The 25,439-nt window shown below is 55.4% G+C and overlaps 2 protein-coding genes across 2 annotated transcripts; both read right to left on the reverse strand.

The window, feature by feature from the left end:
- Positions 1-130: 130 nt before the first annotated feature.
- Positions 131-13,274, reverse strand: Dnaaf5 (Dynein axonemal assembly factor 5). Its single transcript, XM_037218533.1, has 10 exons — positions 13,029-13,274; positions 12,469-12,554; positions 11,801-11,898; positions 4,176-4,321; positions 3,447-3,679; positions 2,200-2,284; positions 1,728-1,852; positions 1,014-1,164; positions 433-492; positions 131-156 (listed from the first exon to the last, which is right to left on the reverse strand). Exons 2-10 carry the CDS (start codon positions 12,487-12,489, stop codon positions 131-133), a joined length of 945 nt encoding a protein of 314 aa, XP_037074428.1. The 5' UTR covers positions 12,490-12,554; positions 13,029-13,274.
- On the reverse strand, positions 4,916-8,590 carry LOC119095322 (sucrase-isomaltase, intestinal). The gene is made up of 2 exons (XM_037218178.1): positions 8,416-8,590; positions 4,916-8,059 (listed from the first exon to the last, which is right to left on the reverse strand). Exons 1-2 carry the CDS (start codon positions 8,485-8,487, stop codon positions 5,528-5,530), a joined length of 2,604 nt encoding a protein of 867 aa, XP_037074073.1. The 5' UTR covers positions 8,488-8,590; the 3' UTR covers positions 4,916-5,527.
- Positions 13,275-25,439: the final 12,165 nt, after the last annotated feature.

Here is a 25,439-nt window from a genome sequence, read left to right on the forward strand (position 1 = left end):
ATTTGAGAAAAGCGTCTCCAAATCTCGATTGCCATGAATCCAAACGCTCCGCGAGGGAATCGGTGACTTTCACCAGCGCCCGGACTTTGGCCTGTCACGGAAGCGGCGGAGCTAGATCAGGACCACAGCGTCAGTGCGCCGCGGCAGGCGCGCAGCCTGACGGCACGTCACGGAGACAGCTGTGGCAAAACACGCGCACGCGGCAGCGCGGACCACGTCAGGGCGGCCGCCTGGCTGATGTCTGTGAGCATCGGGCGGCCCCAGCCAGCGTGACGAGTAAGCCCCGGACTGCTGGAGACACTGCTGGGCTCGGGCGTGCCGCTGGCCGCCACTGACCGCTGGTTTTGAGGAGCGCCACGACGGTCAGCAGCTCGGAGCTGGCCGGGCCCCAGAGCTCGACGTCGGCCGACAGCCGCTCCAGCAGCGGCGGGCCCAGCTCGGTCAGCAGGTCGGTCATCGAGCCGCTGGTCGCCGCCAGCTGCTCCACCAGGTCTGCGGACGGGGCGCCGCGTTATGGAGCGGAGTTCTGAGAGCTGAATACGAGCGCGGCAACGGCAAGCACATTTTCCAACTGCAGGTGCACCACCTGCCTCAAAGGAAAAATTCCAAACACCAGCCAAAAATGAAGCAAGTCGTTAAAAATCTGCAGCGGTACCCATATTGGGTGCAACGAGCTGAAAATTGACGCCATTCTTATTCTTGACCCACCGATCTCCGTGTGAGATTTCGATGTCGCCGCAATCAGTCATACAACGCTAATCACCCGGAAGATTTCAAGCCCACACGTCAGCCACACAAAGACCCTACCTTCAGGTCCAGCTCTCGCCACTTCAGGTCCAGCTCCCGCCCATTCGGGTCCAGCTCCCGCCCATTCAGGCCCAGCTCCCACCCATTCGGGTCCAGCTCCCGCCCCTTTAGGTCCAGCTCCCGCCCATTCATGTCCAGCTCCCGCCCCTTCGGGTCCAGTTCCCGCCGCCGGGCGGGACTGGCCCGCCCCGGGTCGGCTCACGTACGGAGCGCCCTCTGCGCCAGCTCCTCGGAGGCGGCATGTCCAGCCACGGCCACCAGAGCGCCGAACAGGGGCGCCACGGCCGGCCCAGGCAGCTCCGAGGCGCTGGTCAGCAGGGCGGCCGCCGCCTCCAGCAGGCCGACTTGGCGCACAGGCTGCCGGTCGACGGGGGACGACGGCAAGGTGAAGACAGAGGGCGGGGGGGGGGGGAAGGAAGGCGGGGGGGACGAGTGCCGACCGCGCACGGACTTGCGACAGTCTGCCTTGTTACAGAACGCAGGACATCACGAGCAGCGAGCATCCGTCACACCGCGTTCTCCCGTCAGGCAGGCATGCAACGAGCCTGCTACAGATTGTGTTTCGAAGGGGATAGCGTGGGTCCAGCCGCCTCACAGTGTATATAGTTCACACGAACGCCTGCGCGTACAGTGGCCAAAGAGGGGCGTGTGCAACCGACGAAGGCGCAACGGCTGTCAGCAGTCCGAAACTCGCACGACCGTCACCAAAAAATGCCATCATAACGCAACATAAACAACCGAGTCCCCATTGCGAGAACACGGCACGCGCTTCTAACGCATTGTCCGGCCGCTGCACCAGCGCAGTGTGCGTGCGGCGCCTCCTTCGCGCCACGACTCAGTCCGGAGCGCTCAGCTGTCCGCCGCTGGGTCCGCCCGCCGCATCGGTCAGAGCCGCGGCCGCGCGGCGCCGGCGGACCCACCTCGTGCGAGTGGCAGACGTCGCCGGACGCGAGCACCTCGGCCACGGACTGCGCCACGTCGTGGGGCGACGGGCAGCCGCGCAGGACGGCGGCCAGCAGCAGCAGCTGGCGCCCCGTGGCGCCGCCTGGCGGGAGACGCCCGCGTCAGGGTGCAGCGCCGGCGGCAGTGCGGCGCATCGATAATGACCCGATGGCGGTTCTCCTTGTATGTTGTTTTATGCTGACGTTATCGTGCGATAAAAGTCCACCGGCACAATCACGTTATCTGAATGATCACTGGCGTATTCCCCGCCCCTTCCTTCCCCCCCCCCCCCCCCCCCTCCACGAAACATGGCGTTTGCCATCCATCTGGCGCCACGGGGCTTTGCAGCGAGCCCCGGTGGTGCCAACAGGCGCCTCGCAGGCCTGTGCCGGCGGGGACGGGCCGGGCGGCGTGGCACGCCTCTGCGACGGATTTTCACCGTCATCTCACCGTCGCCGGTGATGGGCTTGAGAGCCACCTCCATGAGCGTTGGAAAGGGCGCGAAGCACCCGAGCAGCTCCGCCGTCTGCGTCACCTGCGGGCACGCGGACAGCAAGGCTTCGTGTTAGCTGACAGCACTCCCGTGGCGCGTAACTAACAACCAATGTCTTCGCGGCGCGCCAGCACTGCTAGACCGGGGACACTGCGCTTACTGCGGGCCAGTGTCAAGTGATTCAAGCGGAGCTGAGTTTCGGGTGTTTTCGTGCCAGATTTTATGCCATGAGTCCTTAACATACCAGGAATGCCCTGCATAGGACTGAACGGAGCATTCGGCATGGCAAAGGGTACATCCGGAGTGCAGTCATGCTGAGAGCTTCTCCTCCGGGCGGGGGTCAGAGCTTCCCTTCCGGGCGGGGGTCAGAGCTTCCCTTCCGGGCGGGGGTCAGAGCTTCCCTTCCGGGCGGGGGTCAGAGCTTCCCTTCCGGGCGGGGGGTCAGGAGCCTTCCGGGGGGTCAGAGCTTCCCTTCCGGGGGGGGTCAGGCTACCCTTCGGGGGGGTCGGAGCTTCCCTTCGGGCGGGGGTCACGCGCTCCCTTTCCGGGGCGGGGGTCACGAGCTTCCCTTCAGGGCGGGGTCAGAGCTTCCTTCCGGGCGGGGGTCAGAGCTTCCCTTCCGGGCTGGGGTCAGAGCTTCCCTTCCGGGCGGGGGTCAGGAGCTTCCCTTCCGGCTAGGGGTTCAGAGCTTCCCTTCCGGGCGGTTTTGGGTCAAGAGCTTCCCTTCCGGGCGGGGGTCCACGAGCTTCCCTTCCGGGCGGGGGTCAGAGCTTCCCTTCCGGGCGGGGGTCACAGCTTCCCTTCCGGGCGGGGGTCAGAGCTTCCCTTCCGGACGGGGGTCAGAGCTTCCCTTCCGGACGGGGGTCTGAGCTTCCCTTCGGGGCGTGACAGGCGAAGGCACATCGACCTTCCGTGCGCGCCAGCGCCCTAAAAGGGACGCGGATCGGACCTTGTAGTCGAAGCGCCTTTAAGCCCGAATCATTAGTCAAGAAGAGCACGGCGGCGGCCGAGTCCGGAGTGCAACAACAGTTGGCACTCCACAGGCGTTGGTGCGCTCTCGCCAAGTCGTTCTGCGAATCAACCGCTGGCACTTTGTGTCACCAGAGGGAATACCCTGTGCGGCAGCCAGCCTGGGCTGCGACACGCCACGGACCGGGGACGGCGCGGGAACCCCGTGAGACGCGACGGGGCGGAGGCGACTCACCCATCTGACCACCTCGCGCTCGTCGTCGGCCAGCGCGGCCGTCAGCGCGGTCGCCAACCGCTGCAGGTACTGCGTCACGGCGTCCTCCTGGTGCAGCACCAGCGTGTAGAGCAGCTGCGCCACCTTCAGCCGTGTCTGCGCCACCCAGTCGGAGAGGTCGCCGGCCGCGCCCGGAAGCAGAGTGTAGAAGCAGCGCTGCGACAGCAGCCGGCAGCCCAGCGAAGGCCGCTCCACTGACGACGGGGGGGGGGGGGGGGGGGTTACGAAACGGCAGGGGGGACTGAACCGGCGTGGATATAAGAGCAGAGCCCGAACGGGGGGGGGGGGGGTTGCGAAACGGCAGGGGTGACTGAACCGGCGTGGATATGTGAGCAGAGCCCGAACGCAGCGTCGCGCACGGGCGGCCCGCGGGGACTGCAAACATAGAAAACACACAACGCAACACAAACGCATCCCTACAACACCATTTCACCGCTCGCACCAGCTCGTGCAACACAATTTCACCGCAAACTTTATGACCCACATCTTTCCACTTTGGGTCACGTCACAGCTGTGAGTACGACGGCCATCCCTCTGGCCGGCCGACGGACCGCACCAGCCTGGCGTGGCGTGCCTCACCGGCGTCGGGGTAGCCAGCCGACGGACCGCACCAGCCTGGCGCGGCGTCCCTCACCGGCGTCGGGGTAGCCGGCCAGGCGGACCGCACCAGCCTGGCGCGGCGTCCCTCACCGGTGTCGGGGTAGCCAGCCGGCGGCGGCGGAGGGTAGTTGATCAGCTGCCGGTGCTCCTCCTCGTTCTCGGTCAGGTACTGCTGGCCAGCGCGGCGCCACAGCTCGCTGGCTCGCTCTGAGACGGACGACACGCTGTCCCGCAGGCTGCGAAGGCGAGGGCGACACGGACCGTCAGGGGGAGTCACAGTGACGGGCGACGAAAGGGAGTCATAGCAACGGAGACAACGGGAGTCACAGCAGCGGAGACGGAGAGGAGTCACAACAACGGAGACGGAGGGGAGTCACAGCAGCGGAGACGGAGGGGAGTCACAGCAACAGAGACGTAGGGGAGTCACAGCAACGGAGACGTAGGGGAGTCACAGCAGTGGAGACGAAGGTGAGTCACAGCAACAGAGACGGAGGGGAGTCACAGCAACGGAGACGGAGGGGAGTCACAGCAACGGAGACGTAGGGGAGTCACAGCAGCGGTTTAAGCTGCAGCTGACGGTCTCAGGGGTGGGGACAAGCACCTGTCTCAAACAAAGCGGTTTTATTTGGGGAGCTCTAGTGGCGAGGAGAATGATAGTTACAGCCGACAAACAATAGCCACCTTGTGCGCAGATAAGTCACGATGCGGAAGATGAGATGCATAACCACAACGTTAAGTCAGAGCAAAGTTATGAAATGCAGGAGAAAAGCGAACAGAAGTATATGCCCCCGCCCCCCTCCCACCCAATTAATTCCCATAGGCTGCTATCACTTTAATCCTGGTCACCAATCACATTATTTGTTTTCTGATCTTGACTTAATCAGTTCTGTAGCCAATTGTTTATGCAGTGGCCTCATAAAACGAGTCGTTTAAAAACCCAAACGCGATCCGAGCGGAACATGTCCGTACGACCGACAGCTTCGACGCGCGCATCCTATGGCCTGGGCATTGTTTGCTGTTATCTGCCACTGCTCACAGCCATTTGCTTTTGTGCGCATTCACCGTTGCGAGGACGTGACCTAGTGAGGCGTACTCCAGCCCGGTGGCGACCTCGCAGCCGTACAAAGTGTATTAGCCAATTAGCGAACGTATTATGACGCTATCCATGAACATCGACACAACATTAGCCGCACCGCGTGCCTCGCGGCCTTCGCGAAACAATGGCGACGACGCTATCCTCTTCAGTTTGTCCGTGATCCCCGCCCAGCTGGCATCGCCGATACATCACGCTCCACGGAGCGGAGCCAGCTCGTTCCGAGCGGCATCGCAACTGAGTCCAATCGCCAATCACAGCGCGACGCTGCACCAGTCCACGCAGCCCGGCAAAAAGCAGGTTACATCAGGCGACGGTGCGGTCTGCCGCCGCCCGCTGCCGGCCCATCCTAGGCGGCCTTCAGGTTGACCTCATGGTCCTTGCCCATGTGCATGTGCACGTTGACCGAGAGGATGCCGTTGGCGAAGTGGACGTCGGCGCTGTCCACAGGGACGTCGTCTACGGTGACGGTGGCCGGCGCCGCGTCCACGCCGTGGAAAAGCAGCCGCTCCACCAGCGGTGTCTGCAACCATTGTGTCTGCGCCTTGTCCACCAGCATGGTGAGCTGGCCGCGGCGGAAGTGGAAGAAGCAGTGGTAGAACTTGCCGGCGGCCAGCGAGTCGCGCGTCTCGCCGTCGTCCCAGAAGAGCTCGCCGCGGGCGTCGCGGCCGAACACGGCCACGGTGAAGGCGCCGCGGCGGCTGGCGGCCGTGGTCGAGGCGTTCGGCTGCATCGGCAGCACGGCGCCGTCTCGCGCAAACACGGGGATCATGCTCGCCAGCGGCACGTCGTAGCCCACGACGGCCGTATCGTTGCCGGCGCGCGCGAGCGAGCCGTCGCGCAGGTCGAACCAGCCGCCGGGCGGGAAGGTCACCTCCACGTGCGTGATGTTCGCCTCGGTCAGCACGGGCGCCACCATGACGGCCCCGCCCCAGAGGAACTGCGTGTCCACGCCGCGAAGCTCCGGCCGCTTCGGAAACTGGAAAGCCAACGGCCGAACCACGGTCGCGCCGTAGGCGGCGGCGCGGAACATCAGCGTGTAGAGGTAGGGCAGCAGGCGGTAGCGCAGGCCGAGCGCGTCCCGCGACGCCGCCGCCACCGACGGCCAGGAGGCCGGGTCCTGGTCCACGCCGTTGTCCGTGTTGTGGTTGCGGCAGAACGGGTAGAACGCGCCCAGCTGCATCCAGCGCAGGCACAGCCGCTCGGTGGTGTTGCCGTTGAAGCCGCAGATGTCGGCGCCCACGTGCGGGATGCCGAACATGCTGAACTCGAGCAGGCCGACGATGGAGCGCTTGAGGTCCTTCCAGCGGGAGGTGTTGTCGCCCGTCCAGTGGGCGCCCCAGCGGCCAGCGCCGGGGAAGGTGGAGCGCCCCACCAGCAGGCCGCGGCGCCCGCTCAGCACGGCGTCCATGGCGACGCGCGTGGCGTGCGTCTCGCTCCAGCCGTACAGACTGTGCACGTCGTAGTGGCGCAGCTCCTGGACGGCGGGGGCGTCTCGGTCAGGTCGCGCGCCGATCGGCCGCCGCCGCCAGGACCGGACTCGGTGGGACCGGCGGCGCGGGCGCTTCGGCCGCGGAGCGGTGACGGACGACGGGAACACGTCGTTGCTGTGCTTGGTCGACATGCAGATGGTTTTGTCCGAGATGCGCTTGCTTTCGTTGCTCGGGTCGCGGTTGCCGTACATGGTGGGGTAGGGTGGGCTGTCGAGGCTGTTGTTCGGGCACTTCAGACTCCACGGCGGCAGGTTGCTCGGCCAGTTGAACGGCCTCTCCATGTTGGTGCCGAAGTTGGACGGCTCGTTCATGTCGATCCAGAAGCCGTCCGGCCGGCCGGCCAGCTCGGAGAAGCGCCGCATCTCGTCCGTCCACCACTCGACCGTCGCGCGCCGGAAGAAGTCCGGGAACAGCGTCTTGTTGCGCGGCCACACGTAGCCGACCACGTAGTCGCGGCAGCCGGCGCACTGGTCCGCCGGCACCAGGCTCGCGTCCGCCCACTTGACGAACGCGTCCCGCTGCACGCCGCGCTCCACCGGCGGGTACGTGCCGAAGTCGATGGCGATGGCCGGGTCGTAGATGAGCGTCACGCGCACGCCCTCTTTGTCGCGCAGCTCCTTCACCAGGCCGGCTAGGTCGCCGAAGCGCTCGGGCGCCACGGTGAAGTCGCGCCGCTGATCCATGTAGTCGATGTCCGAGTACTGCACGTCCTGCGGCACGCCGGCGGCGCGCGTGCGGTTGTGGATGGCGCGGATGTCGTCGGTGCTCTTGTAGCCGAAGCGCGACAGCTGGAAGCCGAGCCCCCAGTAGGGCGGCAGCACCGGCAGACCGATGGTGACGTGGTACTGACGCAACACCTCCAGCGGGCTCCAGCCGAAGAACAGGTACATGTCCAGGATGCCGCCCGTCGTGCGGAACGTCAGCGCCGCCGAGCCGTTCAGTCGGAACAGCTTGTACTCCATGGCGTTGCTGCTGAGGAAGAGCACGCCGAAGCTGCGCCCCGAGGCGTCCTCGATGGCCGTGAAGAACGGATGCGCGCCGTACAGGTTCTCCTTGCCGTCGCCCGGCGCGCGGTCCACGGCGAAGATCGGCCACGTGGTCGCCGCCTCCAGGTCGTGGCGGAAGCTGTCGTGGTTGTTCTCGCCGAAGCCGTACACGTCGTCGCCGGCCAGCAGGAAGGACGCCTCGATGAACTGATCGCTGTAGGTAAGCTGCGGCAGCATGCGCAGCGCGCCCCGCCGCCCGTGGAACACGTCCAGAGAGAAGGGGCCGCCCGGCTGGCGCGCCGGCACGTGCACCTTGTACTCGGGCCGGCGCGGAGCCGACAGCGAGTCGGGCAGGTTCATAGCTAGCGGCACCTCGTAACGTGGGGATTTGGCGTCGCGGAACTGAAACAGATCGGAGATATGTCACTGACGCGCCATACGCCTGACAACGACATAATGACACTAGCGTAATACTCCGTAGAGTCTTCAAAAGTGACAAAACAACAAATGAAACGATTGAGAAAATTTCGACATGAATGAGTCCAATAAAACACAAACGCCCACCCCATGTTCAACTACTGCATGTAGATATAAACTAAAATCGCACACCGAAATAAACACATCAGCAGTGAGATATCAACGCCTACAGCTGGGAAGCGACCAAAAAGACTGGCGCCAGTCCCCGGCATCCATTGCGCCTGGCCGATAGCGAGCAGCGCGCAGGCCCAGTGCAGGCGCCGCTGCGAAGCACCACTCACCGCCAGCCGCAGCCGCTGCCGGTCATACTTCGTCACCGTCAGCAGCAGCCGGTCCACGTCGCCCCCGAACATCGTCACATCGCTGCGGCGGCGCAGGTAAAAATGGCGCGAGCGGCCGCGGCCGCGCGGCGCGCGCTCCACCCGGTAGCCGACGCGGTCGGAGAGGCGGCAGCCGGCGGCGCCCGTCCAAACGCAGGCCGAGTAGCGGCCGCAGACGGCGGCGCTGGCCGAGCCGGCGCCCTCCGGCAGTGGGCACTCCAGCGCGGTGGGCGGCGCTGCCGCGACCGCCGCCAGCAGCGCGCACACCCGCAGCCACATGGCGCACGGGCCGGCCGGGGCACAGCGGGTCACCACGCGGACGAACGACGCCGGAGTGCGACGCGGGCGGCCTGCGCCGTACTGCAGCGCGCTAGCAGCGGCGACCGTCCTGCTCCTCCGCGCTGGACCGGCGACGGCGGCGCCAGACAGCCGACTGAGTCGCGCCGGCGTGGCAACAGCCAGCCTGGCCGAAACCGCAGCCGGGGCAGCGGCGGCCGGGCGGCGGCCGGCGATAGGCCGGCGCTGGAGCCGCCGATCAGGCGCCGGCCGGCGCCACACGAGACGCCGGGCCGCCGCGCGCCGCTGACTCACCGGCCAGCAAAACAGCCCGACTTCCCGTCACGAGGCTGCCGCCATCACGCGGAGGGGACGGGAGCGGGGCAGCGTCGCGGCGGAGACACCCGACACCGGGGTAAACAAAGGGGCGGGGGAAGGAGGGACAGCGGCGCCGGATTAGCCGCCCATCTGAGCAGCTGTGTCACGACGCGGCTGATTTAAACACGCCACGCGGTGTGTAACACGGAGCGAGAGCACACACCTTGGCAGCCTATGGTGCTGTGTGTGGGGGAAATTAACGACGTCAGTCCAAGCTGCGTGGCAGAACGTCGCCTTCATAAGTGGAGGACCGTTGTGATCGGAGGACAGCGCCTTCTCCACAGCGGCTTGGGTCTCGTCAAACCTTGACAGCAGGGTCACACCAACAGACATCACCCTTTCCTCCGTACTTATGGAAACAATGGTTGTTCAGCAACCTTAAGTGCATCAGCTACCATGAAGCATTTTACTTCATGCTGAAGCTTGGTGATCCTGAAAGCACAAGTGACATCTAGTCGTCAAATAAAGCACCCAACTCGCATTTTATGGGCGCAGAATGACCCGCGCATTCGGCGTGCCATACAGCACCAATAAACAACGAAAACTTTTCATCCGGTTTCCTAAAGGGGCATTAGGCCCCAGCCCGGGACCTCCGTGTCTGCCTGGACGCCTCATGGCGTAGTACTGAACTCACGAAGCAGGTATAGAGAGGTAAGTAACTACCGGGTAAGTACAGACAGGTGCCAACAAGACGCGGGCCAGACATGCAACAGCTGAGTCGGATGGGAAACACGCCTCGAACAGGAGCTCAATTACCTAGCATGCATCAGGTGGATTCGTAAGCAAACAGAAGCAGCTGACAACACTCAGAGATCCAACGGAAGTATGGAATGGCGAGAATATCCTGGTAATTTGCCGGTACGGGGTCGTCTGGACCTTACCACCGGTCCGCGAGCCCAGCCCCAGGCTTGTCCACAGCCAGCGCCTCAATGGCGTGTTGTCTTCCGATAATGAGCGGGAGAAGAGCGCGCTTTATTGAGGCGAAGTGACATGTTGAGGACTCGTCTTTTCAGCAGCTTTTGTGTCATGCCTACGAATTGATGACGTTCGAACGGAAAGGGTCACGGTCGGAACCATTGCCCTCACCTGACATTTATAGCACGTGAATTACGACACCTAGTTGTAAGCTATTCGCATGCAATGGATTAATGTATTTGTGTCATACATATATAATTGATAATATACTTCTAAGCATACAAAGTCAGAGTGGTATAGGGCTGAAAAGCCCCCTCTCCCCCCCCCCCCCCCCCCCCCACTAAGCGCCCGTTAGAAACCCTTTGTATCGTGGGACAAGTGCTGCCACATCAGACGCGACCATTCTCACTACACGGATGTTCATTCGACGTATGGGAACGTGTCGGGTTGTCCTTACGGCATGAGTGTATCAGGGTGAGCGCTGACAAGCACTGAGCACTGACCAGCACTGGCGTCCGAGTGGCTAGAATTCGTGGCAGGAAGACTGGCCCACTTGGGCCCACGAACGCCCGGCAATTATAATCGACCAGGCGAATTCACTTGAAATAGTTCACGTGTTTGGTAATCATGAGGAACCTGTTGGTGAAAGACAATATGAGTTTTTGGTGATGTTGGTTACACTAAACTTGCCTACGTGCCTTCACACTCTGCACTGCCCGGCTCTGAATGTGTACTGCGTGGCAGTATGCAGGTATTGTGGTACACTCCTGCCAGCACGCCCGTCGGTCTTCCTCCTCCGTCGACACGAGTTTGTCTCGTGTCAGCTGCATGTCATTGCCACCGCCGTAGCCGAAATCTGCGCCCGTTTCCGGGCAGGTTCTTCTGCCTTCTCACCGCTTCGGAGCGCTACATTTTTATGCCATTCGGACGAGGTGGCGAAATAGTGGAGGCGTTGCTACGTAACGGCCACACCTCTGGCCAAATACTCTGTGCTGCGCGCCTCGGAGACATTCCGTAGCAAGTAAGAAAGATCGGTGGCGATTTTCACTGAACAGTTCACGACAGCGCGATCAGAGACTGACTGATTTGCGTCCAGAATCGGCCAACCTGCAGCCTCACTCGTCATAATCGATCAAGACCTGCAGGACACATTGCACCGACAATTGCCACACGAGGACATGAAGAGCAGCGGCAGCACCACACAAGAACGTGGGCGGATCTGCGTCAACGTAGCCGCCTTCCTCGCGATGGGCTTTATGCTGTTTTTATGTAAGATTCTTAGTCATTTTCATGCGCTGTCAGCGCCCGCTTGCTTTGACATCCGCCAACGTGGGCCTTGCTCTCATAGGTCCAAATAATGAATATTCCATGCATCAAATCCATTTACGAACGATATTATTCGAAGGGTGCACTTTCGGTAAAAACATGCAAAGCAACGCGCGGAGCATGCTTTAACCGGTTGCACAACACTCCCTAACTTCCAATCCTCACCGAAGCCTTGCGAGAAAGACGCTGGGCCCGTAACCTCGCGGTGCCGTGTGCGAGTTCCAGAACATGCGTGTTATTTGGCCTGCCGCACCTAAACGATAAACTGACAACTGACCAAAGAGCGCTACCCTGTCACGGGACGGCCGTGTCAAATCACATAATGTCCTCAACGAAAACTGGAGAGACCTTACAGTAACGCAATACGTCACGTCCATAGCCGCACCACCATCCCAGCTCCGCCTACCGTGCTTCAACGGCACCCCAACGTCACAGACCCCGCCCCACCCACCTGGTGAGCAGCAGCGGCAGGATCTTGGCGAAGAACGAGTAGCGGTCGGGCAGCTCCAGCAGCCAGCGGCCGGCCACCTCGGTCACGGCTAGCCGCACCTGGCGAGGCGGCCGGGGCGGAGGTCAGCATAGCGAGGCGGCCGGCGCGGAGGTCAGCATGGCGAGGCGGCCGGGGCAGAGGTCAGCATAGCGAGGCGACCGGCACGGAGGTCAGCATAGCGAGGCGGCCGGGGCAGAGGTCAGCATAGCGAGGCGGACGGGGCAGAGGTCAGCACGGCGAGGCGGCCGGTACGGAGGTCAGCACAGCGAGGCGGCCGGGGCAGAGGTCAGCATAGCGAGGCGGCCGGCACGGAGGTCAGCACAGCGAGGCGGCCGGGGCAGAGGTCAGCATAGCGAGGCGGCCGGGGTGGAGGTCAGCACAGCGAGGCGGCCGGGGCAGAGGTCAGCATAGCGAGGCGGCCGGGGCGGAGGTCAGCATAGCGAGGCGGCCGGGGCAGAGGTCAGCATAGCGAGGCGGCCGGGGCAGAGGTCAGCACGGCGCCACGCCTCACGCTGACAACGCCGCCTAAGCGTGGGACGCCGCTCGGGGGAGAGAGGGGGCAGGGGCAAGGGCGGGGGCGGCTGCCGCCACCGCCGGCCGGCCGGTCGGAACCTAGTCACACCACCCACCTGCGCCACCTGGTCGAACATGCGCTGCGCCAGGTGCGATACGACGTCCCGGAGCGTCGCGTTATCGCCGTACTGCACCACGTCCCCTGCCGGGCGGGCGGCGTCACCACGACAGGCGCGCAGCGTCCCGCCAAGCACCGGCACGGACAGGCGCCTACTAGTATACAGACTAAAGACTGCGATTCGCACAGCCCTGACGTCATCCAAGCTTCGGAGCCCACGACCCAATGAAACGGCGCGAATATCTTGTGTTTGGATAGACGGTGTTTTTACCCATCGTAAATTACCATTTTGTTTTTGGAGGCATCCGGCCAGTATACAACATCGGAGCTGGGGGAGGGAAGGGGGAAAGGCTGATATCTTCGTAATCCAATCACCGATATGCATTCTTTCTTATGTCACTAGAACATAAGCTCAGCTACATCATCTCTCATCCGTCCACCTGCCCACGTACGCCTCCGTCTCCGTAAAGGGGGATACTCTACCCGCTCTCCGTCCCTACTTAGACTTCTCGGACTACATCCATCGCGCACAGGCCCGCCGACCCGGCAGGGGCTCACCTATAGCGCGCACGCACGGCTCCCGCACGCGCCAGCGCTGGTGCGACACGGTCAGCAGCAGCGGCTGGCACCAGCGAGGCGCCCTGTAGGTGGAAGTGTCGCGGCAGGCTGCGGGCGAGCGCGCCGGTCGTCTCGCACGCCGCCGTCTTAATGTCCGGGCTGGGGTCGGCCAGACACTGCGCCAGCACCGCCACCAGGTCGTCCAGGTAGGCGGCGAGCTTGGCGCCGTCGCCCTCCACCAGCCGCTGCAGCAGCCGCAGCAGGCGGAGGCGCACCTCCTCGGACGGCTCGGCCGGCTCGGGCGCCGCCAGCCGCTGCCGCAGCACGGGCACCAGCAGCGCGCACAGCGGCAGCCGGTCGGGCGCGCGCGCCAGCCAGCGCGCCGTCAGCTCGGTGGCCAGCTCGCGACAACGCTCGGACGGGTCCGACAGGCACTGCAGCACGTCCGGCATGGCAGGCCAGGCCCGGCCGCCGTCCGCCGCCGGCTCGCCCGCTGCGCCGCCGCCAGAGTCGGCCGCGCCCGGCGCCGGCTTCGACGACGCCTCGGGCGCCGGCTGGTCCGCCTCGATCAGCCGGAGCATCGCCTCCAGCGTGCGCCGGCGGGCCAGCTTGTCGACTGGGCCGCCATCTATGAGCGCCAGCTGGGACTTGAGCTTCTCCGACAGTTCATGCATGGTGTCCGCCTCCATGATGGGTTTGGATCTGATGCGCTGCAATAGACGATATATTGATCGCGATGGCTACAGCCCATTGTGGGCATAGCCATGAGCCATGAGCACAGACTATATATATGTATACTTAAGGGAACCCCGGTCCAAGGTGTGCGATCACTGGGATGCATATATACATTCACACATTGACAATTTATGTTTGCTCCGTTACTGTGAAGAAAATTACGGTTTTAATACGGTGCCAGCCTTTTGAATGAATAGATATTTGGGACCCGACCCGACGATAAGCAGTGTTGGTGGCATGAGCGCTGGCCCGTAACACCGGATCGTGAATTGTCAGGTCACGGCAGGACCTGGTTGCGGAAGTTTTACGTGCCGCAACGCTCGGCCCGTAGTGTCCTCTCGCATCACTCGACCTTAAGAGAGACCGTTGCCATCCTGCTGTAGGCAATGCCTATCTAGAGCAAATAATAAGGACCTAAAGCAAGCTTGAGGCCATCCCAGCACGGCTGGTTGGATCACGAGGAGCACAGGACCTAAAGTGGCTTAAGCCCACCCCACCATGGATGGTTGCATCAGAAGGCACACTTTAACAAACTGATCTATTGGGACAGACTACTCAGTCTTGGATGTAGAGTTAGTAGGCGAGGGAGGTCCAAAAGTTTCCTCGCAAACATGTGACAATGTTTTCTGGGTGACAACTTGACATGCTTTGGCTAAAGGGGCATCCTCACCATGGATCTGATGTTGACCTTAAAAATTACTGGGCTGGGTAAACAGGAGTCACAGTGTCCACACAGGAAGTGTTTTATGCTTTTTCAGCCAAGGGTTTGGAATTCAAAACTGTGTGCTGCTTTCTTATAATATGGGTCAGATTGCCTCACCCTGTGAATAGAAACATACACACATACATGCACACATGAAGATGGCATGAGTGTGTTTGTGATTCAGTCTGCACCAAATTCATCCACTATGTGTGATGCCTGCACAGCATCAACATGATGAACCTGGCAAACACATGAGTCAAACTCATGCCCCACCAAAGCATGCTGAATTTTATTCTTCTTGCTTGAGAGAAATGTTTTGGAAACATCCTTCCTGAAATGAGCTTTGCTACATCATGATTCCTTGAAACATTACCTCATCATGTCCAGACTTCCATTATGCACATTTTTGGCACTTTGGTTTGTGTATCAGTGTGTTATATATATCTAAGCATGGTATTGGACCATGTAGCATATATGCTGACAACATAACTTAGCTTCATTTATATTTTATTGAAATGTCATTCTGCCCAAACAGACCAACAAACAATTCTGCACACCAGTCCAAACAGGTACATATCAAAGCATGAACATACATGTGTACACAGGATTTGCACCATCATAGCAACTTTGCACAAAATATATCCATGACCATGTGTAAGCACTAATACCATCTTTCAAAGACAATATGCTGGAGTAAAGATGTCACATCATTTGAACTTGACTAATGTCTTCCATAAGTAATATATCAACACAGTAGAAAGTAAGCAGAAACTGTATAACTCAGGTTTTATTTATTTCCTGGTTCCTATGATCATGATGAAGTGCACCTCAACCTGATGAGCATTGCCTGCACCTTACTGCCTACAAACATAGGCCTGTCTATATTTAAAACCTATTAACAAGCCTGGCATAACTCATATGGCATCTGAAGTTGCACCCACAAATCAAACATGACAACAACTTAGTGTCTTTGGTGAAGGCATATGAAAGCATGAAAGGCATGCAGAATATAAATGTAGGTGTCTACTGCAGCAACTGGATGGGCAATACAGCTGATAAGCAGCCTGTCACCAAGATGCAAAGATTTATAACCCATGCCTATTTAGCACATAGAATGCACCACAAAACTAGGCACCATAACATGAAACCACACAGAGCCATGAAAGCAAAGGTTTTAAATTCAGCATAAACATTGCAAAGCACCAAATTTGATTGTATGATATTTCATTGTACCATGTTTTAAGGCACTGTATTCTATGGTATCATATCTCAATGTCCTTTAAAGCACATATTGTAGCATTGTCTTTTATAGTACTTTTTTGAAACGTACTTCGAGGCATATATCGCAGCATCGTCTTTTAAAGTACTTTTGTAATGTTTTGTGACGAGTGAATGATACCATAAACCGCAGCAAGCGAGCGTTGTTACGAACTAAAGGCCTGCAAAGCCACCTCGTGAATGATTTTCGCGCAAACAAATGTAAGTCTAACCACAGTTAGCCTCTAGACACAGTACAACACTCACTTCCCAGAAGCCGCACGGTAAGGTGCAGCACCAGGCCGCGTGCAGCGCCACTTCATATACTCAGGCCTGCTTAGACTTTGCGGGCATTGTGCGTCAATAACGTCTTACTGCCACCAGATTTGGCTTGGTTTTACTCGGCTTCCTCCTGTAACCATGCCAACGATAGAGAAATAAGTAGAATGCAAGAGAAATGGTTTTAAAATTGCATGCTTTCTGGGTCTCGCTTGATCTGTGGTCAGCACGTTCGTTAGCACCAATCACGGTCCGGCATTCTCCCTACGTCCAGTATCGCAGGCAGCACAGATCTAAGCTCGGGTCGGACCCACACTGTGGGGCGACTTCTGCAGAGGGTCCGTGTCGGCCGCGTCTGGCCTGCCCACCCTCATCGGGACGCAATGGAGCCGATCAGTAGCGCAGACGAGGAGGGGGGGGGGGGGGCACAGGGGCACGGGTCTCACCCACCTTCTTAGGTTTAAAAGGGTCCTTTGGGCCTCTCGGAGCCTGCGATTAAGGGCCCCATTTGAGGGCCCGAAAGGCTCGGAAGCTCGGGAGGTCTCATTCAGGGACCTCATCCCGCAGGGCTTAGCACTCCGATGGCCAGCCAGATGGGCCTGCGCACTGATCAGGGGCCCATTGAGTCGATAAGGGCCTATATTTCGGTCAGACACCACCAGTAACGCACACTCGGCTCCGTGGCAGCATGGGCCCAAGGGTCCATTTCCCAAGCAGGGACAAAACCGGAGGCAACGATTTTCATTGATCGGGACCCTACAGCGCCTAAGAGGAACCTCGTGTTGTTCAAGGAGACCCGAGTCGACCAGTGGCAGTGTTCAAGGAGGCCCACAGATCCTAGAGGACCAACCAGGGCAAGGACGCGATTGGAGGGCCTAAGGGCACGAAGGGTCGGAGTCTTATTCAGGGGTCCCGGCTTGCAAAGGCGAACGCTCAAGTAATGGTCAGAGGGCCCTTTGCGCCAATCGGGGACTCCTTGAGACGATATGATCCTATATGTCGGTCAGGTACCACCAGCGCCGCACAGTCGGCTCCATGTCGGTTCGAGCCTGAGGGCTCACTTTCCCATCAGTTATAAAACCGAGGCCAGGGATTCACACTGGTCGGGGACTTGTATCTGTGAAGGGCACACAGCACCTAACAGAGGGTACTGGGCTCTCAAAGGCCGCGAGCCGACCAAGGGAAGTGCTCGATGGAGCCCGAAGAGGGGCCCGGGCGGCACACCGGAATCGACGATGAAAGCACTACACGCTGTTCCTAAGGAAGACTGCATAATAATTATATTTCTTTTCATGAACTGATTGGTAAGATCAATACTGTTTGCACGCACTTTGCAGATGTCAGATAACATCGTAATCTAGGCTAAACACCACACTTCCAAGCAATTTTGTTTCATGATGCAGCGTGAACTGAGCTTTGATACCTGCGTCTTTGCGTCGCTCTTGAACATTCTCTCTTGAATTTGTGTTGGGGTTGTTTAGAGACCTGATCTCATGCATATGTCGACAGAGATGCGTTGAACTGCTGTAGGATGTGTTGCTCCGCTGTGGAATATGTTCTATCGCTCCGATTGAGATGTGTCGTTCTGTTGTGCTGTGTTATGATTGCACAAGTTTGCTTGATTTGGAAGTTTTGGTTTTGCCTTCAGCATATGGCAATGAAGATGCGTCGTTCTGCCTGGAATACGTTGTTCCGCTGTAGGGTGCGTTGCTCTGCCGTAGGGTGCGTCATTCAGCTGTGAGGTGCGTCGTCTTGTTGTGCTGTGCTCTGACGACACGACATTGTGTTGTGACGCGTCTCGGGCGTATGCCGATGGAAACGCGTCGTTGCACTGTGGGATGGGTAAATCTGCTGAAATACGCACAGATATATATGATATAATGATATGGAGTCCCTGTTCTTCTCAAGCAGATGCGCCATGCTTTCGGGCTGCGTTATGGCTGCTTGAGTTTATGCCGTTACGCTGATCGGAATGTTTTTGTTTTCGTCTCTGGTGAGTGCCGATAGAGATCCGTCTACAGTCACGAGCAGAAATATATTGCATGATCGCATATTGCAAGATTATCAACACGATGGCTGAAAAAGGGGTGACACCCCCTGGGGAACTCAGAGATCACGCGGACGTCGGTTTGATCTCCACAGACAGTCACATTTTACGATGGCCTTGCTTGCTTGTCGATTGCTATCGACCTCATCGGTATTAGTGCTGCTTCTTCCGCCTCCGACATGCTACAAATATGTTGCGTTCTAGGTATGTCTGCATTGTATAAGTGTTACTCCACATATGCGTTATACCCGGACTGTATGGCATCATATGCAATCAAGTTATTAGTTTTCTCGGGTTGCGGTCTTTCTGCAGATGACCCTGCAGCTCATGTAAGGTCAGAACGCGCCACCCTTGGGCTGGAGCTATTGCTTCATAAACTTGTTCACATCATGTCGTTGCGTTTTGAGCTCCGCTGGCTTCGGTCTAGCGCGCAAAGTGATGGCTTCTGTGTGACATGTGATTTGAAAACGCCTTCGTAACATGACGGTGCATGATGTCTTCGGCAGGGTATATAACGCATCTTTTTCAAATACGGCACAACAGATGTGGCGACATTTCCAGCAATGTAGTTAGAATCCATAGTGTCTCATATGAGTCTCATAGCCAGCCTTTCATTTTGACCATAATAGCCAGCCTTTCACTTTCATTTTGGCCAAACAAGGCAAAATAGCGTTTTTGTGACTTGGCCACACTTTTCCACAGCTGCAAAGAATAAAGGAAATTCATTTCGAATGCTTTTCGGTGTCGAGAAACGTGAAATTATCCGGCACGAGTACATCAACCGTGCTGATCTTTACCTTTAGGAGACGACAAAGCCATTTGAGATACCTTTTGGATGAAAAGGCCTTTCTAAGGTACCTGCGATGCAGCATGCTAAGTGATCAAGAAATTTAGGAGGGTGAGAAGCTTTAATCGGAAAACATGATCGACCGTCAAATTTAGCATGTGGACGCATGTAGGTGAGCTGTACAGGAATAAGTCTCTGACATTTCGATTTAGGGTCGAGAATATGCATCGATGACTGGGCATTACAAGGAAAGAGCATTTCAATACGATATATTCAGAAATTCGAAACCTAGCGTGTATACCTGTCATCCAACATGCGGGGCACTTCAGGCCACAAAATATAAATATCTAGGAAAGCTGGATATGTATCATAAGCTCATGAGCGATACCAGCACTATCTAAAATCCAGGTGCTGGTATTACTGGCTTCACCAGCGTTAGCTTGGAAGTACCGGTGCAAAGTTGCTTATAACTCAAAGTTGAGACATTTGACGAGGAAAGTGCACATGGCACACGCCCTTGTGCATGATACTGGAAGCATTTGAGCCGTCTGTACCTTCTAAATTTGTCAAAATACAAGCATCTGTGTGCTTTCAACCCTGCAGCTGATCAAGGAGCACGCCGGTAGCGTCACGACGGGGTTGTCAGATACAGGGGGGGGGGGGGGGGCGGTCTAGCTGAATCAGACGAGGTCCTATAGCAACTATCCAAATGCATACAAATATGCTGCATGACATCCCTGAAGATGGGCATGCTGCACTAAAAAGAGCCGCCTGTGGCAAATCACGTGAGATCATCACGAGTTGTCGTTTTTTGGCATGTAATCTAGCGACAACTGTTTTTTTTTTGTGCATCTACAAGAGTCAAAATCAGTACAGCTACTTCATGCTGTTATTTGCTGCTTAGTTTTGTTTTGCCATTTAGTTTAGATTTGTAACAATATACCCAAGCAACAAGTACACTTAATCTAATTTAACGACATCGCACATCATGCATTCTCAACTTCTCACTTTGTCAGCATTGCTCTGTTCTTTCACACTATGTTTCGGGTGCCATGGCTACTGGACGATTGTGCCATGGCCAGGCAGGAAGAGAATCAAACCAGTTCATAAAGTCAAACCAATAAGTGAAGATGAACCAGAACTCAAACCAGGTTCTGATGTCACAGCAGGTACGTGCTGATAAATAAGCAAGTAAAGAAAGATTCTTTTTGCGGCCTAGTTTCACTATTGATAGCAGAGACCTTTCCCAGACACAGCCAATTCGTGCATCATGGCAGCACAAGGGCAGGGAATAAAACACCAACAGATAAAGCAGAAATGCTCGTTCTCCGAAATGGCTCGTCCGATCACTTTGAAACCTTCATCAATCATCTCAGCGCTTTGAGATGAGTATGGGGGTAGAAATATCGAGCACTGGCCAGGGGTCGAACACCTGAAAAACACAAAAGGAAAATGTGGCATGCAAAAGCAGACAACTGACATCTCAGAGCCTACTGCATCGATCGCCACGAAACCTACGCAATTGGATAAGCCATAACTGATTCCCACTTGCAAGTTGAGAATTGGGGCAACCTAAATTAGGCCAAGTCATCAAATTTCACAGATTCCAAAATAATTACTCGCAGACTGCTCTTTCTCAGAGAACCTGCCGCACTGAACGTTGCAAATCTTTCATTTTTCGATGGGTCATAACTAGCTATCTCGCAGTCAAAAATTTGGCGACCCTAGGATAGGTTAGAAGCATTCAGACCTAACAAAGGTCGAAATGATAAAATGATATATATATATATATATGATGAAATGATACATATATATATATATATATGTATATATATATATATATGTATGTATATATATATATATATATATATATATATATATATATATATACATCACGAGATCGAACGTCTCTTTCTAATCAATAACATCCTTTTTATCTTAATTATTTTGATAACACCGCTAACTAATTCTTCAGTCAATGATTATTTTGCATGCGTGAGAAGCTCCTGCTTTGATTGCTGGAAAGTTGGATGATTCAAATTGGTGGAAAATTGGTGCTGGTAGAAAATTGGTCTGTGGGCCAGGCCCATAGCCTGTTAAAAACAGAGGGAACCAGGGATCCAGAGTTTTACTTTGTCCAAGGGACCCGTGAGAACCAGGATCCAGGGCTGGCCAGGGCAGGCCAGTGCGAACCAAGATCCAGGATCTTGGTTCGTCAAAAGAACCAGAAAGAACCAGGGTCTAGGTTTTTGTTGTTTTTTGTTGAAGGAATCAGTGGGAACCAGGATCTGTGATTTTGTCTTGTCGAAAGAACCAGTGGAAGACAGGAACTAAAACTGGGAACCAGGCGCGTCTGACCATTTGGCTCAAGACGGCAGATGATAAGCAATGGCTGATTTGACCTTTACCGACGGGACGTTAATCTCATACAATCCCGACCTTTCACTGTCGCTTGCATTATAGTCCGAGCTGCGGACGCCAAAGAACACGCTCTCTTCAGTTCCGGCGGCAAGACCGTACGGCCTCTATTGTCGACGCTTGATAGCCACTAAGCCGACGGCTTTCTTCGACAATTTAGAGGGAATATTGCGCGACCTGTAACATCAAGCACATGGCAAATGCTAATGTAATGTTTTCAGACTGCAATGACCAGCGCATCACTTGATGTGCGAGTTTTCGATAATATGACTAGCACTACATGACATCAATTAAGTGTTATACAGCTATCTCTAACGCTCTAAGCAGCCATGCGTGTCGAATTATTCCATGAGGTATTTCGACATCTGCCAGCAGGAGGCGTTGGTTTCAGATGTACTTCTTTTTTATTTGCCTTGTAATGCTCAAAGGCATATGAAACATGATCGTCGCCTTACTTGTGTCTGGAGTATGTCAGCGCGATTTATGACACCAGCAAACTTTCCTTGGTCCCCAGCCGCTGTAATGCGGCCAGTGCAAGTATCGAATACGGTTTGGTAGTTTGGGTCGGAGCCTTTTCGACCAGATATGATCATTTCAGGGCTATGGGAGGAAGGAAAATGGCTGACAGTAAGCCGACTCGTATGCGCTGGGGGGCCAACCAACGGGTTTTAACCCGCGCATGCGCGCTGCGTGCCCGGTCGGGTTCCCCCTTCTCACGAGGCTCCCGGCCCGCTCGTGGCTGACGCGCGCAGCCCGCCCCGGACAAGCGGGATGTCAAGAGGATGCAGGAGGAAGCAAGATAGAGGATGAGAGAGTCGGATGATCAGTCACGGGCCATTTTGTGTGCTACATAATGCAGGACTATGGGCGTAGGAATTACTTATGGCGGAAATGAGACCGGGAATCGAGTGCCGGAGTATAGAGCCGTAAACGACTATGTGAATGAAAGCAAAACAGATAAAAATACACGGGCAAATGTGACAGAAGACGACGACGAAATGCCATATCACGCACACATGACATTTGGGTTCTGCAAACACGCTTCGATTAACCTGTCACTTCTCGACCAGCTGTATTTCTACAAATAAGTCAGCCGTCCGCCACGGCAGCCATTTTGCACGGCCAGGCAGCGACGCTGTGACGCTGCGATGCAAGCGTTCGATGGCGCAAATGACGACACATTGAAGGTTACGTATACTAGATAGCCAACCTTTTTTGTCTAGGGCAGCCTTTTGCACTTGGAAGCACGCCAACAGTTACAAGAGAGCCAATTTCATCGAATCTGATGTCTGCCTCTGTACCTTCACACGTGGAACATTCCCTTTAATTCCAGGCCTGTGTGCGGAATATTGTATGCATACACAAAAATCCAATTTGGTGCTGAAATTTAACCAATGTTTTTTCCTTGTGCGCAGCTATCTGCTCCCTGCCAGCGGAAGCCGGTCCTTGCAAAGCTGCTGTCCAGAGATACTTCTACGACGCCAAAGCAACTGAGTGTCGGGGGTTCGTGTATGGCGGCTGTGGAGGAAATGGAAACAACTTTCTGACCAAAGCAACGTGTAGCGATGCATGTGAAAAGAAGAAAGATTAAGTCAAAATTGAGAACAATAAACATGGCGGACTTTTGAAAGCCAAACTGCCCTAGCTTCTTGTCTCTGAGTGCCATGTAATTTAAGCTCTGCTGACCGGGAAAAAGACATCGATAGAATGGTTTATGTCACACACCGGGGGCAACTATTTCTCTTATGTGAACCCTGCATAACGAGTAATGGACGCCGAGAGTTTGCCGATACACCGTAATAACGATAGGGTTGTCGACTTGTAGCCGTACAATGTTCATTTATTTGTGTATTGCACAAGTGCCATTTCCAATATATCTCGACCTGGCTCTTGCACATAGATGGCGTGGCCGTCGTGGCGGCTCTATAAGATGTCCACCATCACATGACTGGAACATGCAATCGCTTCAAACACGCAGCATACCGTTTCAAGTGATGACTTGCGACGTTTTCGCGAATTGGCCTTCTTTCCATGTCAGGACGTTCCGTGGCTCATGCATGTGTGTCCAAACCTAACCTTCTGTATCACATAAGTATCGTGGCTCATAGCTGATGCCCCTCCAAGTTCTAGGTCAAAGATAGTTGCTTTTAGCTTCCCAGAATTACATAGTGTTTGCATGTGGTGAGCTTTTCTTTGCCGGTATAGGTCTGGAAAGACTCGCCCTAACGTGCTGCCGCCGTGCGAGGCTACAAGCGTGAGCTCAAACTGAACGCGGGCTCGGGTGGGCGACGCCAAATTTCCCCCTGCCCCGAAGTATTTTCCAGAATCATTTTCGTACGGCGCGGTGAAGCCACTCAAAAGCTGGCATAGCTGTAGACAACTGAATAGTGAATGTTTGAATTAATGTAAAAAGTGTCATGCACTTCGTAAGGTCGTTGACATATGGCAGGTCAAAATCAGGCCATGACTGCCAGCGAAGGGCGCTTCTTGGGAATCGTTCATTATGATGTAACAACGGAGTGTTAAGCAAAGCCATGTATATCTGAGATGGCTTCTTAGGCAACAAGCCAACTGAAGTTGCAATAACAACCACTTTCATTGACCTAGGGTCAGGTATAAAGGTCAAAACAAGATTAAAACTAATCTGGTTTTTACTCGAAAGCTTGGTTTTATGGGGTAGCTTTCCGATGTGCATTTCGAATTTGTTGATGACAGGGACCGTAAACAAATATTACATGGAGTTCCTAAAGGTCAGAATAAATCACTGACCTAAACTAACCCGAGTGAACCTTCCGTTTTTAGGAACATATCACCTAGCGTAACTCCTGGTGCTTATTCGAATAGCAAAATAGTGGCAATTTCGAATATATCTGGCAATTACGGCCTTATAAAGGTTAAACAAGGCTGCTGAACTCATTGACCTTTTGGTAAGAACAGTTATCTAGCTTCACGGCGGTTGCATGAAAAGGTCCGGGAACACTTAAGACACCAATGTGGAGTTGATCTTGTCTGACCTTATCCAACTCAAGGCCATAACCTAAGAATCTATGATTTTGACACAAGTGAGTTCACATAAATATTAATCTACCCTGTGAATACGGTGTCTCTAGCAATCTTGGTTTTTGAGATCTCGTTGGGTCAAGTTGACCCTTATCCACATGAGCGAAGGGTGTGTTCAGCCGTCCAACCGGGCGCCTGTTAACACTCATTCAAACGCAAAACTCAAAAGCGGCCTTGTATGATTTTGGTCACCATGGCTGCTCCTTCTTTAGAGGGAATGTGTCATGCGGGAACAAATCATATTGGCACTTGCTAATGGGTGTGGGTCAATACGCGTGGCGTGGTTTCTCAAAATGACTAAGAGGTCTAGAATTCACAATATGATCTACTGCCAGAGCAAAACATTTGACAATTTTTCCCTGTGAAAAATATTTACTCTATGATTGAAAACAGAATACATCATAATCATTTAATGCAATGACAAAGAGTTAGTTGCTTCAAATTTACCACGTTCTAATAATCTGGGTATTTTTGTTATTATGTTTGAATTTATCGATCTTGTTGCTCAGTGCCGGATTCTTTGGCCATTTAACATTGACAAAAACACATCACAGTATGTTCTAAGACAGACCGTTCGCAGAAGAGGCAACAATCATCTCACATCTTTATGTCCTTCTACAGATATCAATTCTCCTACGTCTCTTGCTCCCAGACTACAATCATTGTGTGAACGACACCAGCCTAAATATCCGACCATTTTCAGCATCACTTGCCATAGCATGCACTTGACCCATTTTAGTATCCTTCCTTGCACCATGTACGGAGCCGAGGGGATTGGAAATATCCGTAAGAAACAGCAAGATAGTCGTACGAAACAAAAGCATTGCCACACAACGTTACGCCCATGCCCAGGCTGGATGCCAACAGTGCATTTGGATACATGGGATCCTCTCGTAAAAAAAAATGGAAGGTTTAAACCACTTAGCACGGAAAGCCAAGGAATTAATGAGGGCGAAAATGTGATTTACGACTCTCTATTCGTGTGTTAATGAGGATTTGTTTAGCCATTAGCCCTTGCGCAAGTGGCTAGTATGCAGATAAAATGTCAAGGCGTTCGTGACATAACGGATGAACAGCATGATGTCTTTCTCAGCATGCTGAATACAATAATACGAATACGAAGTG

This window comes from Pollicipes pollicipes, unplaced genomic scaffold (assembly GCF_011947565.3).
Source record: "Pollicipes pollicipes isolate AB1234 unplaced genomic scaffold, Ppol_2.1 Scaffold_4219;HRSCAF=4965_pilon_pilon_pilon, whole genome shotgun sequence".
Classification (NCBI taxonomy): Eukaryota; Metazoa; Arthropoda; class Thecostraca; order Pollicipedomorpha; family Pollicipedidae; genus Pollicipes; species Pollicipes pollicipes.

Bases quoted from the DNA above. Each gene is read 5' to 3' on its own strand.
- LOC119095322 (XM_037218178.1), bottom strand. From the start codon at position 8,487: ATGTTCGGGGGCGACGTGGACCGGCTGCTGCTGACGGTGACGAAGTAT. The intron at 8,060-8,415 runs GTGAGTGGTGCT...GATCTGTTTCAG, and splicing joins GGCAGCGGCTGCGGCTGGCG to TTCCGCGACGCCAAATCCCC.
- Dnaaf5 (XM_037218533.1), bottom strand. From the start codon at position 12,489: ATGTTCGACCAGGTGGCGCAG. The intron at 4,322-11,800 runs GTGGGTGGGGCG...TCGCCTTCGCAG, and splicing joins CTGCCGCTGCTGCTCACCAG to CCTGCGGGACAGCGTGTCGT. The intron at 1,165-1,727 runs GTGGGTCCGCCG...GTCGACCGGCAG, and splicing joins ACGTCTGCCACTCGCACGAG to CCTGTGCGCCAAGTCGGCCT.